Source organism: Mastomys coucha, unplaced genomic scaffold (genome assembly GCF_008632895.1).
Source record: "Mastomys coucha isolate ucsf_1 unplaced genomic scaffold, UCSF_Mcou_1 pScaffold13, whole genome shotgun sequence".
NCBI lineage: Eukaryota > Metazoa > Chordata > Mammalia > Rodentia > Muridae > Mastomys > Mastomys coucha.
The window spans coordinates 74,509,345-74,527,383 of NW_022196895.1; the positions used below are offsets into that span (position 1 = coordinate 74,509,345).

At 41.3% G+C, this 18,039-nt stretch overlaps 1 protein-coding gene across 1 annotated transcript in view; it reads right to left on the reverse strand.

Moving 5' to 3' along the window:
• Nucleotides 1–939: 939 nt before the first annotated feature.
• Nucleotides 940–18,039, reverse strand: part of Setbp1 (SET binding protein 1) — a 362,083-nt gene continuing 344,983 nt past the window's right edge. The window contains exon 6 of the mRNA XM_031366113.1: nt 940–6,232. Coding sequence (XP_031221973.1) covers nt 5,622–6,232 — 611 coding nt within the window. The 3' untranslated portion in view covers nt 940–5,621. The remainder of the gene's footprint in view (nt 6,233–18,039) is intronic.

Genomic DNA, 18,039 nt, shown 5'->3' on the forward strand with positions numbered 1-18,039 from the left:
CTGACAGGGCTTTTCTGAGTCCGGGATCCTCAACGTCCAGTGCTCCATCCACCCGTGGATTAGCCTCTGGAAGCTTCCTCCCATCCCACCTGACCACCATTGCTTCCTGGGGCTCCCTTAAATACCTCATGCCATAGTAAATGCCCTAGTGAGTCAGACAGACTGGGGTGGGTGTGGAGATCTGCTCACAACCTTTCCTATATGTCTTGTTGCCTTTGGGACATGCAGTCTTGGAAGACAAAAGAAAGAGTGCCATCCTATGCAGAGTTTTATAAAAAAGACAAAAGTACAGACCGCATTCTACACTTTTCCAAATACAAAGTCAAATCTGGAGACAGGGAAGTAAAAATATGTTTGCTCGTGTTTTCCCTGCAACTCTTTCATCCTTATACCCTTCTTCATATTCCTTAGAAGTGCTGGTTTATTGGTCACATGTAAGCCATGTACATTCGTTCAGACACAAAGGTACACAGTGCAGGTGACAGTAGGTGAGCAGTAACTAGTGTTTATCACAAAGTCCTTCTTTCCTATCATTGGAGTAGCGCTTGGAGTCCAGACAGGGTCTCTTTCTTCAGGAATATGAATGAAACCACAGAAGATCTGGGTTGAGAGCTCCATTCCCATCTGTATGTGTTTTTGCTAAAATCTTAGGCTAGGATAGGTCTCTAACATAGTGAGATTGGTTGTTAGAAGGAAATCTGTATTTCTCTAAACCAACGTTTGCAGGATATCCAGGTAGGAAAATATTTTCTGAACATAAAACCCTGCAAATTGGACTCAAATTTTGTCTTCAGTGTATTTCTCGGAGACAGAAGTTGGGTTAAGATTTTGTCAATGATTGGGTATCCACTCTGTGTGAGAAGAGACCCTCAAATGCTATAAAACTGCCTCCTGATGTGAACCAGATGAGAAAGAAAAGAAAAGAATTCACAACTCATGTTAGACTGAATTGAATGTCTTTAATTTCACACAATGAATAACATATGAATAGGATCAACTTTTTTTTTTTTTTTTTTTTTTTAATAGTTAAGTGCTCTGTACTGTGCTAACCTGATCTGGTAGCGAAAGAGACTGAACTTTCTTTTAGAAAAAAAAATGTTTAAAACCCAACATCTAAGACCATGGGAGAGCATGACAGAAAAGCATGCCAGATGTCGCTACGCCTCAAATGACAGCAAGCCCATGTTCATTTCAATGTACAAAAATGCTTTATGAATAAAAACTGTTACAAAAGAACATTTCAAACAATGTACAATTTTTCTTGCCTCTATATTCAATAAAATACAAATACATTTTTGTTCTAAAATATGTTTACATACAATCAAAGTAGAACATGCAAATTACACTTTAAAAAAGGCTTTTAAAAACCACTTATGAATACAAACTAAAAATCATCCAGAAGGACCTGTAAGACAATCTTGTGCCCATTTTTTTGAAATATATATGTACATATTTAACACATCATGTGCATTTATTATTATTATTATTTAAGAAATAGATTTCTTTTTAAAAAAGGAAGAGAAAGAAAGACACCAATCCAGGGCAGAACTACCCTTCTAGATTGACCAGTTGGCAGCTCCTCGGTTTTCCCCTCTTTAGTGTTTATTATACCTGGGCAAGTGGGAGACAGATATCCAGGAAGTTTCTCCCTTGGTTGATATGTGCTTCTATGACTGTTCCCCAAGTGACAGAGTCCAACAGGGAAGGCAGGCTCCTCAGTGGGGTGAACTCTCTTAGAAACACGCGGCAGAGGGAGCCTTGCTTTGTGGAAAGAAACGTGAAGAAACACCAAGAAGATGCTACGGTATATTACAGTTTGAGTTTCTAGGCACTGTGATGACATTATCTGTAAGCGCTGGCATTTGGACCATTGTGATACGATAGGGTAGTGTTGAGAAAAATGTCTATATTTATGTACTTTTACATAATGAGTAGGACTGAAAAATCCTGCGACATAACACTTAAATGGCTTTTGAGGCATTTCGGCTGCCGCCACTCCCCCTCTATGCTACAGTTGGCATTTAAAGGCTTTGGAAATATCTGTATAGACTATTAGACAGCTCCCAGGTCAACCTTCCTAGTGATAGGGCAAATCGCACTCCACAAGCTCATTATCTGAATATTGTTGAGTAATGAGCCAGGAGTAACATTTTTCTACTTAAACGTCTTAATACCAAATCCTTTATGATCTGCTTATAATATATCACCTTCTACTATAATTCTGTCACCACTTGCTTATCATATTTATAGAGACAGCAATGTGCAGAACACACATGTTGACTGCCACTGAACCTGGCCTCCTACTGAAGACGGCAGGCAAGGTTACACACCATTCGACTGCTAGCCCTTAGTCAGTCACCTTTGCTAGGCTGCCAGTGACTGCTGAGTCCTGGTCTTGCCAAGCCACAGAGCAAGCTTCCATGCTTTCCCTCCCTATGACCTTTCTTCCTTGGCTGACAGCCACAGCTGGGCTCTCTGAAGAAGTTAAACTTCTGTTCCTCTCATTTGAGATGAGGGGTTAAAAAAGCAAATGGCTTTCCAGTCCCTTAGTAAGGTGGATTAAAGACCCATCAGCACCTCTAAGGAGCTTTAGCATCTATGTTTACCTTCTCATCTCTAATTGATCTCCTTATACTGTAAGTGGGTCTCTACCTACTCGCTGAAGGAGTATTCTAAAAAAGAAGGAAAAAAAGTTGAAATTAAAAGCAAGGGACCATTACAAAATGTTTTGTGGGTCTGTAAATGAAGTCTTGATTGAGGTTGCTAAACGACCCCTCTCAGAATAGAAATGCATCCCCAGAAGGCAGTGTTGTGTGGATAAGAACCTCCATAACTTTGAATCAAGAGCTGGGTTCTCTTTCTGGCTGTAAAACCACTTAGATGTGGAAATTCAACTGGCTTCGTGTAGGGGCCTGGTCAGCAGAGCAGAGGTTAAGGGTGTAGTTAGAGAATACAGACATAGTTGTAGCAATCAGGTTCGTGAAAAACAAAAGAAAAACAGATGCAGCAGTGAGGAAGTCACTGGGTGGTAAGGAGCCACCATGTGCGCAGATGGGCTCTCTTGTATCGTCAGCTGGTGTTCACCATGACACTCTTTGGTCCTCTAGTATTCCAAAAATTTCTCAGAGCTTGCAAGCAAAGATTTCCATGTGACTCACATTTAACTCACAGATAACAACACACCCCAATTCATGTGTTAAGTGGCAGATCCATTGTATCTCCACTGAATCCTTTTCCTCTTTTGGAAATTCTAACCCAAACTTCTTTTAAGCTAATCACCAATCACAGGTTAATGCCAATAAATGATAGATGTCCCTTGAGGTTTATTAAGCACCAGATTTCTCTCTTCTGTAGGAAGGGTTAGACTGCTTATAGATTGGATTGGGAGACTCTACACCACAAGAATGAAGGAGGAAAGAAAGAAATGGTTTTCAAAGTCCATCAGGAAGAGAACCCTTTTTATGGCTTAATTGGAATGGAAATGGCTGCTCTTTCATAGCAGTGGTGGGGGAGGGGATAATCTATACCTTCCTCCCTGTGACTTTGGAGCTACTCCTGTGACATGGCTTGGGAGTGACAGATTGAAAATGGCTGTTTAGATTTTGCTGTTCAAATTGTGTGAAATGCCATAGGTCAACCCAGGTCATAACCTGAGTATGTAGGATAAAAGCTTGAAATAAGCACAGTCCTTTAAACGTATGTATTGCTAGAATTAAAAGAGACTGACCGAGCAGGCTGCAAATGACTTGAAGTCCATTTCGACCATGCAGAACAGGATGGCTCTGTAATTCCAAGCAACTGTTGGTGCCATGACTCAGTGGTGTATTTATAAGCATATTAACTTGGGACTTTCAAATTTCCTTCAGTAGATACTACTCACTTATTCACTTATGTTCCCCCAAAAGATCCATCTCTCTCTGAGAAGGAGATCCTGTGTTCTGAAGTGATAATGCAGTTTTTTAGCTGGTCTCAACTTTCTGTAAAGAATCTTAATTCAGAGGTAAACCAGATGTCCCAATTCCCCTTAGAAAATGTGTCTCTCTTTATATAAGCTATGATGCTAGGTATTTGATGTCTTGAAGAAGGGGAGGAATAAGGGAGGAAATTGAGAATACTTATTTGAAATTTCCACATCTGACTTTTAACAACATCTACGGCAGTGGGTTAAGTCCAAAACTTGGGCTGTGGAATGGATGATAGACGGAATATCTGTCCACACTAAACCAGAGGCTAGAGTACAACTTGGATGAGAAAATGTACAGTTGAAATTGACCATTTCAAAGACGATTTGTCACACACAGTTTGCATCCATGCAGACTGATAGATTTATAATTACATTATGTACAGCAATGTTTTAGTGTATTAAGGCAACCACAATTTGGATACTTTGTCCAAGGTGGCTTGATACAATTGGAGTGGTGATACCCTTTGAATACTTCTTTTTAAAATTTATTTTAGATAAAAACACTTACTCCCCTTCGATTTTAAGGAATAATTATTAAGAGATAATGGACTTCTACTGTCTTTGTTTCTTTTTCTTAACAACCTACGACAGCTCTTTGCATGAAAATAATCAGGTACCAAGGCATTGCTAGACAGTTTTCTTTCTTGTGGGTATGGGATTTTGATTTTTGGTGGCTTATCAGTTATTCCACTTGCTGGGGGGGGTATTAAAACCATTTTTTTTCCTGCCTATTCGCCACTGATATGTTTTAAGTATAAAAATAACCTGGCTGACACTTGGGTTGACATATCCCTTGGCTGCTCTGAGTCGCTTATTAAAAAGCTTCTAAATTGTACTGAGTGTGTTTCACAATGATTGGGATTCAAAGCAGGTTCCTTGAGACAGGATTCGAAGAGTGTACTTTACAATGGGAGTAAAGTTCACCTTGTTTAGATGTGTACCACAAAGTTGAAGGCAGCAAGTTAACGGGAGTACATGAAAATACAACACAAAGGAAAAGCAGGAAAAGACAATGCAAAATCAGTGTACGAGACAGGAACAGGAGCAGATCTAAGGTCGCCTATCAGTCCAATTCCACTTTCTGATCACAAAATTCCATCTGAGCAACTGTGGTGTTAACGGAAAGATTCATCTCTCGGGTCACTTGAAGATGATGTTGGTGCCCCAAAGCCTAGTGGAGTTTGCAAGCCAAAAGAAATAAAAACCATTATGCGGAAGTGGCTTTTCAACAAGCCAGCTGGTAAATCTGCAGCTTTGCTCCCCCTTGGAATGTTTGCTAATGGTGTTTCCTATTTATTTATTTTTTTTCTGACCAGCAAATGAAATCGGAATCAAGGGCACACCTGGGATGAGGAAGGTCAGGTGGCCATCATTGAGCACCAGCTTTAAGTTCCTCCTCTTCTGCAGCCCTCAAGGATCCCGCCATTGAACAGCAGCGGCAGCTACTTTTTTTTTTCTTTTTTCTTTTGGAGGGGGTCCCCTCTTTCCACTATCCCAAGAGCTCCCTATAACTCCACCCTGCCCTCTGCCCATCCTGCCCACCCGCTGCAGAGACGGGCGGGGTGTCCCTGTGGCTGAGCATCAGCTCCACCCTGGCTGCTGTGCTCCCCCACATCAGTCCCTGCCCAGATCCCGCCACCCGCCACCCAGGCTCGCCCTAGGGAAGGACATCACTCTCGCTGGCTCGGGACTTCCGTGGCCTTTTGGCCTTCACCTCCTCTTCCTGGGGAAGGGGCTGCGGCGGGGGCTGCGGGGGCTGTGCCGGGGGCTGCGGTCTGTGTTTCCTCTTCCCGCCCCGAGCGGTCTTGGGCAGCGGCGGGGGCGGTGGTGGGGGCGGCGGGGGCGGCGGCAGTGGTGGGGGCGGGGGCGGGGGCAGCGGCGGTGCCTCCCGAGCCATGTGGATGACGGCCTCGATGGTAGCCATCACAGCATCCTGGCCTGTGGCCGGTTCCAGCGCGAGGGGACTCAGGCTGGGCTTCTGGCCTCTCTTGCTGGGTAGGTCGATGCACTTTTCCAGCACAGGCATTTGGTCTCTGGAGTCCTCATCGAACTGTGAGGGCTGCTTCCGAGGCCGGCCTCGCCTCTTCTTGACAAAGTTGTTGCCCGTCTTTGATTGTCTCTGCAGCCGCTTGGCCTTCAGGATCTTGTTCACGTGGTCCAGGTTCTTCTTGGTGGACAGAAGCTTGGTATAATGGCACATCTTCCGCACTTCGCATTGGATGGCTTCGATCTCCCTTCTCTTGAATCTCTTCTTCAGGGAGGAGCTGGCTGCAGGGGGTAAGAGGGGAGAGGTTGAGCTCAGCACACAATGCCCTCCCTATATTGTTTCTCGATTTAAACAGAAAATAACGAAAATAAACATTGGCTGACTATATAAACATTGACTGTCAGGTGTACAAAGCATTATTTGCATTATTTCAATCCTCACAGTTATGTAAAACGCTGTGACTGGTATTTTATTTCACTGTCTTATGAGACGGGATCTCCATATGTGGGGCAGGCTGTCCTTAAACTTTGGATCCTTTTGCCTCAGCCTTGTTGAGTGCTCAGAAAGGAGTCTTTCACGGCCCTGCTTGCCTCCCTCCTCCCTCCTCTGTTTTAAAAATAAGAAAACTGAGGTTCAGATCTCCCTAGAGTCTTAGAAGCAATGATAGAAAGCACAATATAAGCTTTATATTTTCTTTTTCTTTCTTTCCTTCCTTTCTTTCTTCCTTTCCTTCTCTTCTTTCCTTTCTTCCCTTTCTTTCTTTTTCTCTTTCTTTCCTTCCTTCCTTTCTTGCTTTCCTTCCCTTTCTTCCTTTCTCTCTCCCTTCCTTCTTTCCTTCCTTCCTTCCTTCCTCCCTCCCTCCCTCCCTCCCTCCCTCCCTCCCTCCCTCTCTCTCTCTCTCTTTCTCTCTTTCTTTCTTTCTGCCATTTGACATTTGACCCAATTCAATTACACATTAGTTGATATGTCCCCTTTGTCTGACCTTGAACAGTTACAGCCCACCCACATCATTCCACCAGATCATACTGTGAGAGGGTTGTGTCTGAACACCCTAGTTGGGAAGGTGTGGTCTCTTAATATTTTCCCGCCAGTATTCTGGAGCTGTCAAGTGGCCTGACGATGCCCAATTAACCAACTTCTTCCTAACCTCCACCCTCTGTGAACCTCAAGGGCAATATCCGCCAGGTGTTTCTCAATGGTTTACACTCCCCTGCTGAACAGTTGTTTGCAAAGGGCCCTTTTCATGTGCTGCTGGCCAGATGCTCCGCTATTTTACGAGCCTAACTTCTCAGGAAGTCCTGGACTGTGCCACTAAATGGCCTTCAGAACTGCTTCGTTTTGAAGTTCAGACACCATAAAGTGTGAATGGCTTCAAGACATAGCCAGCCAGCCTTTCGCCCTCAGTCCATTCTCCCGCTATTGTCTGTGAGCAGGCACGCATGCTCGTAGTACCTGTGTCCTGGCAAGCATGAACTGTACCTGGGCATGTGTACCTGTCCACAGCGCAGGCGCGCTCTTCATGTGCACCTGTCCACAGCACGGGCGCGCTCTTCATCTTTTGTGTTGGCAGTTAGCCGTTTGCAGACTTAAGTGTCTCCTTGCTGAATTCTTTGCTGCTGTGATTTGCCCCAAAGAAGCCCACTTAAAGGACTAAACTCTAAAGGGGGTATTTTTCATTTTAACGTGTTGTTTTCTCGTGTGGTCCCGTTATTATTTTTTTCATCTATTAGTTAAAAGGATAAATATCTTAAGGGAGAAATGGAAAAATATGCTTAACACTTGGCCACCGCTCTCAGTATTCTTGGCAACTCCCACTTCATTCTTTCCATGGTGCCCTGCTTCTCCCTCATGCTGTGGCCCATCACAGACTTCCAGGAGGGTTTTATTTGAAGTTATTTATGCGACTAGCCTCATGGAGTGGGAAGCGCTGAGTTCCATAGGCCAGGTCAAACTGCCACTGCTTTTGGCCAAAGGTCAGCTAGACTGACTGAGCAATGAATAACTACTGAGTGATCTTTAAAATAAGTTATAAAGATCAAAATAGAACAAAGCCCGGAGTGAGCTTCTCACTATAAAAATAAAACTTTTGTAGTTAGTCTTGTAAAAAGAAAGGTGGTTCAATTATCAGTCCCTCGTGCGGCTTTATGCAGCTCACAGGCCGTGCGCCTCGCCTCTTGAATGGGCAGGGTTGAAAGTTGCTTCCTGGATGGCAAATGAGACTAATCCTGGCTGCCTTCCAGTCACAGCCTTTGGAAGGGTTCTAGTTTGGATTCCGAAGGCAACAGTTGCAAGTGTAGGGACCAGGAGATTCTTATCAGGCCTTGTTAGAGACAAGCAATGTACTTCATGCATAGAGATTCTCAATAGTTAGAAATAGGCCACAAATCTCTGGGCATCAATGTGCACTTTGCTTTCTCTCTGTCGTTTATGCCATCTATGAAGTAACTACCTGAACGCATGACCCACGATAACAAGATGCTAATTTTGCTGATCTGTAGCACAGCTAGATATAAATACCAGGTTATTTTAGTAGTTGCATTATCTGAGTAAAACTTGACAGAAATGCTTCTATGAGCTAGATGCTCACTCATATGGGGGCAAAAAATAATAGCCAGTAAAAATGAAGTTTGACAGTGAACCTAGTGTCAGGGATGGTCGAGAAACCTGCAGGTTGCTGGCAGGGTATGGGCACCATCATTTTGGACAGCGATGGGGCAGTAGCTGCTACAGTTTAAGCTTTGCAGTCTTAGTGCCCTAACCACCGCATGTCAGGATTGACTCCCTTACGTATGTGTAATAAGAGGCAAAAAGACTTAGAAGAGGATCCCTCCAAGTTCAGCAAATGCTATAGGAGAATGAAGAAAACATAAACACTAAGCGAAAACTAATAAGCCAATGACGACATAGTGAGATAGTAGGAATGTATACATATACAGAGGAATAAGAAACTTACGAGTTAAGCAATATGATTACATTTAAAATGTTGAAAGAAAAATCCAAATTGCAAAATTTTCTTTTAGATAAGGAAACAATATTTGTAAAGTTAAAGATGCATATCTTTGATTTTTTTTTTTTTCATCTTCAGGATCCAAGTATAAAGCTTATGGTGGCCACTGTAAGGAAAATCAATAGTAAATGAAAGACTTGGTGAAGGGAGAGTTTTCAACATTTCTTTTCCTCCAAAGTTACCTCATAGAAGGTTACAAAGCTTGTAAACTGGGGCTGCCCAGCAGAAGTTGTTGAGTGTTACAAATATTCTTTATCGGAAGCCCGTGTGCTCGCACACCCCTGTAGCTCCAGCATAGTACAGGTAGGTTGATCAGGAAGTTAAGGGCACCTTTGGCTACGTCCTGGGTTCTACAACAGCTGGACTGCATTCTGACCATGTCTCAATAAAACAGAAAAAAAGGAGGAGAATGAAGAGGAGGCCGAGGAAAAAATTAACAAAAGAAAAAGAAAATGGCTTACACTCTGCCACACCAGCTAGCAGTGACATACGACAACTAGCATTCAAAGGTAGCTACCACAATTGAGAAGGTTATCATTCCATTCAGTGTAAATAGTTGCTATGTGCCTAATGGCTCCTTCTTGGGCAGGATGGTGGTTGACTAAACAACTGTAAAATACCAATGACAAATAGCACTTGGAGATTCAGTCAATAAACTAAAGACTGTTGGGAATTCAAGTTAAATGACTGGTGTCTCAAATTATTTGGATGAGTGTAAAACTAATTAGAAAGTCATGGAGGAGGTAAAACAATCTTATTTGACTATTATTTTAATAAGGGTTACAAAAGAGACTCTGAAATAAAATTTAAGTTAAACCCTGCCTGGGCATTGCTTAGTATAATTTTTTTATAGGTGTAATCTCGGTATCATTATTGACTTTTAACTTTTCATTGCTTCGTCTCATATGAAACCATCTGAAACTGGCTTCAAAAGAGGAAGAGAGAAAGAAGGCAGAAGCACTGAATCGTGACTGATCAAGAGCTGACATTGCTGAAGCCGAGGAACAGTATATGAGGAATAGTAATGCTACTTTGATTTGGTGCATGCTTGATGTTTTTCAAACTACAAGCTTAAAAGTATGAAGGAGAAGTGGCAAACATATATCCCTTGGACTTTTGGGACAGGCGAGAGCTACAATTCTCATATTCTTTTTTTTTTTTATTATTCTAGAGCATTTTATACAGTTAACAAACCATATTGAAAGATTACAAATGCTTTATTATCATTATTTTTAAACAGAGAAAGGATGGGGTAAGTATGTAGCTTTTGGTAATTTTTTATCACTGAGGGTTAGATATTAGGCTCTTTCCTAGAACGAAAATGCATCCTTCTGTGTTCTGTGTGATTCTCACAGTCCAACTTAGTCACTGAAAGAAGATTCACTATCTGAACTTCCTTCTTCTGCTTTGTCCCTTTTGCCATTAGGCACCGGAGCATCTGGCTTCTCCAGTAGCTCTGGGTCCAGTCCTGAGATCATCTTGTTTCTGATTGTCATCACTGGAACACCCACTTGAACCATCTTGAGGTATCTGGCATATGGTGGATCCTTGGCTACTGTTAGGACGATTTCTGTTCCCATATTAAGGGTTCTAGTCATAAAGCTTTGGGAGACTGAGAGAGTCACCATTTCTCTGAAGTCACACCGGTTACTGCTCTCTGACTTAATGGTATGGGACAATGATGAAGTTCTCAGGTTTATGTTGTGACAATCATATGCCTGTGCCATAAGCTAACCTCTATTTGACACTGGGTATTATAACAATATCCCTTTCTTCTGGGCCCAATGATGCTTGACGTTTCTACATGTGCAGAACACCTGAACCTTATTTTGCGCTTATGCTTATTTTTCAAACTTTCAGTTCAGAGTCAGTGTTCCTGCAGATGAAGGACAGAGTGGAGCAGAGCCGATGTGGCCCTGTGCAGGCTGGTAGAGATGAAGGTGGAATACTCACTATGAGCCATTTCATGCTTCTGGGTCTCTTCATATGTTTTATCCCAGGCCAATGAACTAAATGGTTTTCTTTTTTTTTTTCTGGATTTAAAGATTGCCATAATTCTTTCCTACGTTTATTATCAATTGCCTTTGCAAAATGTGGGATGGCTTTCTAAAATCTATTTCTCCTCTAATAAATTTGAAATCTCAGACTGGGGAGAACAAGGTTTTGGACTTGGCAAGGTTTGGTATTCACAAATCTTTCTCCTTATTGCTCATGATTCCAGCGTCCCTCTAAATGTTTACAGATTTTTCCTCTCTTCAAATTGTTTCATTATTGGACAGTAATTTCTGGGATCTTGCTGCAAAGATTGATTCCATATTTGCCCTCTTTCCTGTCATTGTCCTCTGTCTTGCCTGCTATTTGCTACGCGTACAGAATAATTATGACAGACCCAGGCAAAATACAAATTTATTTTTTTTATAACTGTAATAGAAATTACTTTCTAGATCCCCAGAATTGCAAAGCAAATGGCCAAGATTCTGTTGGTCCAGAGTTAGGTACCTCCTCATTCCCATTTTCAGAGGCCTGGGTTATCAGCATTTGCTGATTTTTCTCACATCTTTTATGATAAAGAAAGAATGGGCTTAGCAGTGATTCTTGTCCCTGGACCTTCAGGTCTGGTGTCAGTACTATGAGCTGAGTTTGGGGCTAACTACCAACCTTGCTTATTTAGAAGACTCTAGAAATTGGTTCTGATGTTGCTAGACTGTATTTTGTTCATATTAATAATAATTATAATTATAGTCTAGATATATAAGACAGATTGGGTGGGTTATTGGGGAGGCAGACTTACTTATGGACTTCTTATGAGAATTTTTCATGGTTCTGAATGGCTCTAAAGGGAGTTGTTCAATTTGGGGGAAGACTTTTAGGATAAAGACAGTTGGAACACTATTGGCCTTGACTAGTAGAGAGAGCATTGGTATGAATTGATTTCTGGGTTGATGTATGTTAGTAGGCTCTTTCCATAGATCATGGCTCCCCTCTGTACTTTCTGGGTTCCAGCATAGGCCCAGCCAGGCGGCAGTAGATGGTCTGGAAGATGCAGTGCGGTCAGCACATGTGAGCACAAGAGAAGTCGCCCAATGTTGTACAATAAAATTGTACATTTGATGTTTTGTACTTGAATTTGAATCAGTAATGATTTTTAAATTTGTTTTAATGATGTTTTATATTGTTTCATGGGAAATATGTGGCAACCTCCCTTGGTATATACAATTTCTTCTTCCATCTTTGAATTTAAATTAACTCTCTATAGTCCAGGCTTTAAAGTTCTTTTGAAAAGGACAAGGTTGTTTTGGTTTTTTTTTTTTTTTTTTTTTTTTTTTTTTTTTTGGTTGAGCTCCTACAGGGAAAGGAACAGTTGAATAGCTGCTAGCTACTAAAAGTACAGAGAGTACTGCTCTTCACAGTTAGAGGTCGGATTTAAGGCCTGTTCAGCAGGCGGGAACTCATGCTTGGTATTGAAAACTTAGAAAAACAAAACAAAACAAAACAACAACAACATATTGCTAGATCATCAAAAACCCTCAAAGAGAAATTTCCTAGTGTTGTTTGTTAAGTTAAAATGGTATTAAATCACCTTTAAAGCTAGTGTGTTTACACTCACAAGCAAATGTTACTTTCAGCTTCGGTCAGGGAACTTTCTTTCTGCACTGAGCAGCCGGAATGCAGAGATTCTGGGCTGCTCAAGGTGTTCAGAATAGGGGTTGGTGTAGTTCTCACCCATAAACAAGACATTCATACCACTAATGGCTCAAGGAGGAGGGGAAGAAGAATACAAGGCTCGGGACAACCATAGACTCATAGCTACAAGAGTTATTTTCCTTGGGCATGCCCAGAACTGGACCTGTCAACTGCTGGAGGCAAATGAGGAAGACACTTATGGAATGCTACGTCTACCTGTTGAACTATTAGCCACTAATGAATTCTGGGAAAAGGGCTTGCTGCCCTCAGTTGTGTACCTGCTGGTGAGCCTGTCAAGCTCTGAGGGGCAGTTCTTAATCTATTCCCCTGCAGAAGACTTAGGTTAAATTCTATAGATCACTAATAAACAAAAGGAGAACCAAATAGACATGATTTGGGATAGGCCTTTGTTGGGAGGAGAAGAAATCGACAGAAGTTGGAAGAAGCCAAATGATGGTGGCCATGAGAGTAATTAGAATGTATTATATTCATGCATGACATTATCAAAAAACAAATCTAATATTTTTTAAAACTGAGATAGGGTGATTATCATGATGGGGCATGTTCTCCACTTTTTTCCTTAAAATTATCTTGTAATCTGGTGTTTCTTAAAAGCCATGGTGAGCTTAGGGAATACTGTGAAAGACCATCCTTTTTCAACTATAACAGCTTAGAGGTCTTCAGCTCTGGTATTTTACACACATTTACCTGATGGGAGAGGAGAAGGAGTTGAGTGTGGAGTTACTGTACGTTCACCTTTCTCCGACGTGGAAGATGACACCAGAGAGCAAGCAGCACTGAGCAACTGCCTGTGCCTTCCCATAGACGTTAATGACGTCACTGAGCAACTGCCTGTGCCTTCCCATAGACGTTAATGACGTCACTGGGCAACTGCCTGTGCCTTCCCATAGACGTTAATGACGTCACTGAGCAACTGCCTGTGCCTTCTCATAGACGTTAATGACGTCACTGAGCAACTGCCTGTGCCTTCCCATAGACGTTAATGACGTTGGCAATTTAGAGCCTTGCCCGGTGCTCTCCTGCTCCCAACATCTCGCCTATTGTCTAACTCCCCTCTCCCTCTCTAGATTCCCAGTGGGCACCATGTTTCCCTGAGAGGTAGCAAATTTATTTGGCTGCAGGATTACCGCATTAATAATTTATGTTCACATTATCAATATTTTATCTGAAAATTAAGAATTAAATGAAGCATTCTAATGAATTATATATGGGACCAGAATGATGTCCTCACTTGTCCTATACAGCCATTTGCTGTAATTTGACATAAAGTTTCAGGGAAAAGAAGTAAATTCACAGGTATTCAGGGGTCAGTGGAACATCTTGCAAACTCACTGTGTTCATGTGCTGTCAGTCAAGCTTGTATTCGAAATGTTATAGCACGTCAGCCCTCAAGGTTAATTTTAGTAAGACAAGGATTTTAAACAAAGGCATTCAGTCAAAGTACTTTGTGATGAGGTGAGAAGACCCATAGGATATTTTATGGATCCCAATAAGTTGTCTTGTTTTCTTACTGCAGACTGTATGAAATGACTTCTAGAAAGATGCTTTGGAAAAATTTCTTTATAAGAGGAGAGTTTGATACACACTCATGGTTTGGTGTATCCATGAGTTATGACTAATGCCACGCCATAATTGCTAAAACACAGTAGACTATTTAGTCTCTCCTCAGAAGAAGGCCCTATATACCATAGAGGAACTGCTTGAATAAAACTAAACAAAATGAAAACACCTCACACTATGGAAAGACAGCTTTTACTAATTGCTTGGAAATTTATTCATTATTTAGTAATTTTGTTCCTGACAATGATAAGTTGCTACCTATTTAAAAATACCTCAAATCTGAAAACTTAAAGCTTTTATAAGCAGAGTCAACTGAAGAGATTTGTCAACTCTATAGTCAACATTCAGAGATTTGAACTAATTACAAAGTGCAATGCCTTCTGGTTTCCAAGATTACCTAACCTTTAATAAGAAAAATGGCCCCATGTTCCTGAGCAAACCTGATCTAATTGATGTTGGGAATGAAGAAATGTTATGACTTAAGTACAGTCAAGCATGTTGTTCTTCTTTGGGTCCATACCTATCCTCATAGCCTACATCTACCAATAAGAGACATGAAACCAACAATTCAGATCTTCAAATTACATTATTATAAGTAATGAGAAAACACGAGGGAATTAGATAGATGTTGTATGCAAACTTAGTCTGTTTGTGTTCCTTAAACCAATGCTAAAATTGTAAAATAGGTAGAAAAATTTAATAGCAACAGAATACTTCTGTTTCATGGATGGAATCCATTAAATGGAATGTGGGATTATTTTGAGGAAGTCATTTATATGTGAATTATTTCATTCCTTCAAAGTTTACGTTTTGAAAGGGAAATGTTTTGAATATGCATTTAATGGGATGACTATTCCAAGTGATGTCTCAGGATGAAAAACAGTTGTAGTTTACTACCCTAAAGTTTTTATGTGCTTAAAAATATTATGCATCATTTATTCAGTCACTTAGCATTTTAACTCCAGACCTTATCTTTCTCTGAGCTCATGTCTAGGAAGTGCCCAAACTCTCTTGAGGATGAATAGAAATGCCTGGTCCTCAGAACTGATGGGTCAGTTCCAGCTCAGTAGTCCATGTTGGCTAATGGTTCCTGACACACTATAAATTCCTAGAGGCTAAGCCCGGACAACAGTTATCTACAGATTCTGTCGTTCATCACTAATTGAACGTCAGGAAAGTGCATGGCCATCAGAGGAGTTCTGTAGCCACGGCAGGGTTCCTAAAAGGAGGTTTGAGGTTGACATCCTTCATTTGCTTGGGCAATGCTGAAGTCCTGGTCTCTCGGTCTTCAGAATACTTGACTTCATTGGCATGGTGATACAATGCCAAGCACTGATGAGTTTACAGGTTGGAAAAGAAATCACCTGGGGCTTTGAATAAATAAAGGCAGCAATGCAGTTGAGAGAAAATCTGAGCCTACCAAGAACATTGGTAGGGATGCTCTAAAGAAGACAGCAGGGTGGGGGGACGGCGGGGGTTGATTGATCCAAGAAAGTTGGATAAAGAGCAAGTGCCTAAAGACGGAAGCATGAGCCTGAGAAGCCTATAGCTCCTGTGCACAGGCACAGAGCCCCGTCAGGTGCATCCCAGATTGCCTACTATGCTCTGACAAGAGATCTTTTCTGAAAAACAAAAGAAAGAAAAACTTATCTGGAGTCTGGAGTTGCTGCCTGGGATTTTGATAAGTAGTGAATTGGAAGAAACAGCAATTGTAAACTGAAGGAAACCAGAGAGCCACTAAAGCCCATGCTATTTCAGTAAATGTTGGCTTTTGTTTTAGCATGGATCAAGCCCACAACCATGAATAGACTCCAGCTTCTTAACTTGCAGCTGGGACCCCAATCTGTGTCCTGATATCTGAACACGGGGGCTGGGAAAGGAGCGGGGAGGGTCTATGAGAGAGTCTGAAGGAAGGGAATGGGAGCGTGAGATATTGTCATATCATAATCTCAGAAAGAAAATTAAATAATGCAACAGTAGGTTTCTGAACATCCAACAACAACAATCATTAAAAGTCAAATGAGTAATGAATCATTTCACACGTGTAGGGCAGTTTATGTCCCTGCGGCCTCGGGTTTGAACTCATATGTATGCTTTGGATTACAAAGGATGACACAGCATACAAAATTGAAGATGCGCCTTCTGAAATATCTGAGCTCAGAGTTGAGGCTGCTGTGTGGTATGAATTCCATTTGTTTATATTGCACATAAAGCTTTCTGCACTCACAGAAGCATCATGACATGGTTACAGAAAGGACCTTTAACATTTCCTAACCACCATTCCTGGGTAGCTTGTGTCAACTTAGGATATCTTTGTATTTATTATGCATTATTTATTGAACCGTGTTATGTTAGAAGACTTAGTTTCAAAATTTTCTTTTGAATTGCTGACTGGGGTGTCACAAAAAACAAAACAAAACAAAAAAAATAAAACCTAAAAACAAAAGCCAACTCAGTAACTTTTGGCTGGGGTTGGACAGACTTCCGAGTCGTTCTACTATACCGTAGACATACTTCCACCATTCATACTATGTGTTGATATAAATCAGTGTTTTCAACATTGATGGTCATGAAATGAAATATCGCTCAAAAGTGGGAAATATTGAAGCTGGTCTGCATCCGAATGTATCAAATATTCAAATGGGAGTCAAGTCTATGTAAAAATAGATTAGGATATCTGCCTTATGAAGATATAAACTTGCCTTTGTCTTTAATAAATGGTAAATTATGACATAAAGGAACTGTTTTAAAATAAATTTCTTTCTGATTTATCATCTGCCAATGTTCAGTTTGCATACCTATGAGCCTGCAGTTGCACAAAAAGTTCTTGTGCACAAAATAGAGTCAAGAGTCTCTAAAATTTCATGGTGAGATAGATCCTAGATTCAATTTCCAGCACTGAGACAGGACCAAAGATAAAGCAGTCTGGAGCAGACAGACAACTGGGGGCGCTGGGTGGAGGTGCAGTCCAGGCCAGAAACCTTTCTGTCACTGAGCTACGTCAGTGAAGTCTCCTAGTTTGCCAGTTAAGCGAGGAGCAAGGTTAGGCACAGTCCCCCAAAATGGCTATTTCTTTTTCCTCTCTGAAAACTGCGTGTAGCACCGTCTTTAACCACGAATTGATGTTGCATGCAATGTGACATCTTACATGCATGTTCTTACTCGACAGTGAGTTATTTTTCCTCTTCTGAATTTTGAGAAGAATAAAAGGCAGACAAGACATGCACCAGGGTGACTTTAGAATAGCTGGACATCTCAAATGTGTGTGCTGAGGGAAGAAAATTCTTGCTGACTACACCTGAAGTTTATGAAAAGCGAGAAACCATGGGCCTTGCTTTCTTTCTAGTTTGAAAAATAACGTTGCTTATGCAATCCTCAGGTTTACTGCTGGAGATCTAGGAGATATTGACCTGAAAATTAGGAGGAATGAAGCTTCTCGTATTGAATCACCAAGCCACAGTTCTCTGGCTTTAGGTAAAGCTCTGAGTCTCTTGAAGAAGTTGTTATTTCTGGATCATGATCTGCAAAAAGTCTCATGCCACCAGGTAGTTTCTGTTCTAGATGTGACATTCTCAAATCCTTCATCTATGTTTTCTGCAAGATCAGTTCTAGGCCATTCCATTTGCATGACTCTCCTCTAGAGACTTAAAAGATCTGCTAAAGTGCTTCTCAAATAAGTAACCCCCAATTAAACAAACTTGGCATATATAAAGTGTTTAGTACCAAAGACTTGATCTTATTAATTTCTGTAATCAAAAAGTACAACGCAGCTGGGCGTGGTGGCGCACGCCTTTAATCCCAGCACTTGGGAGGCAG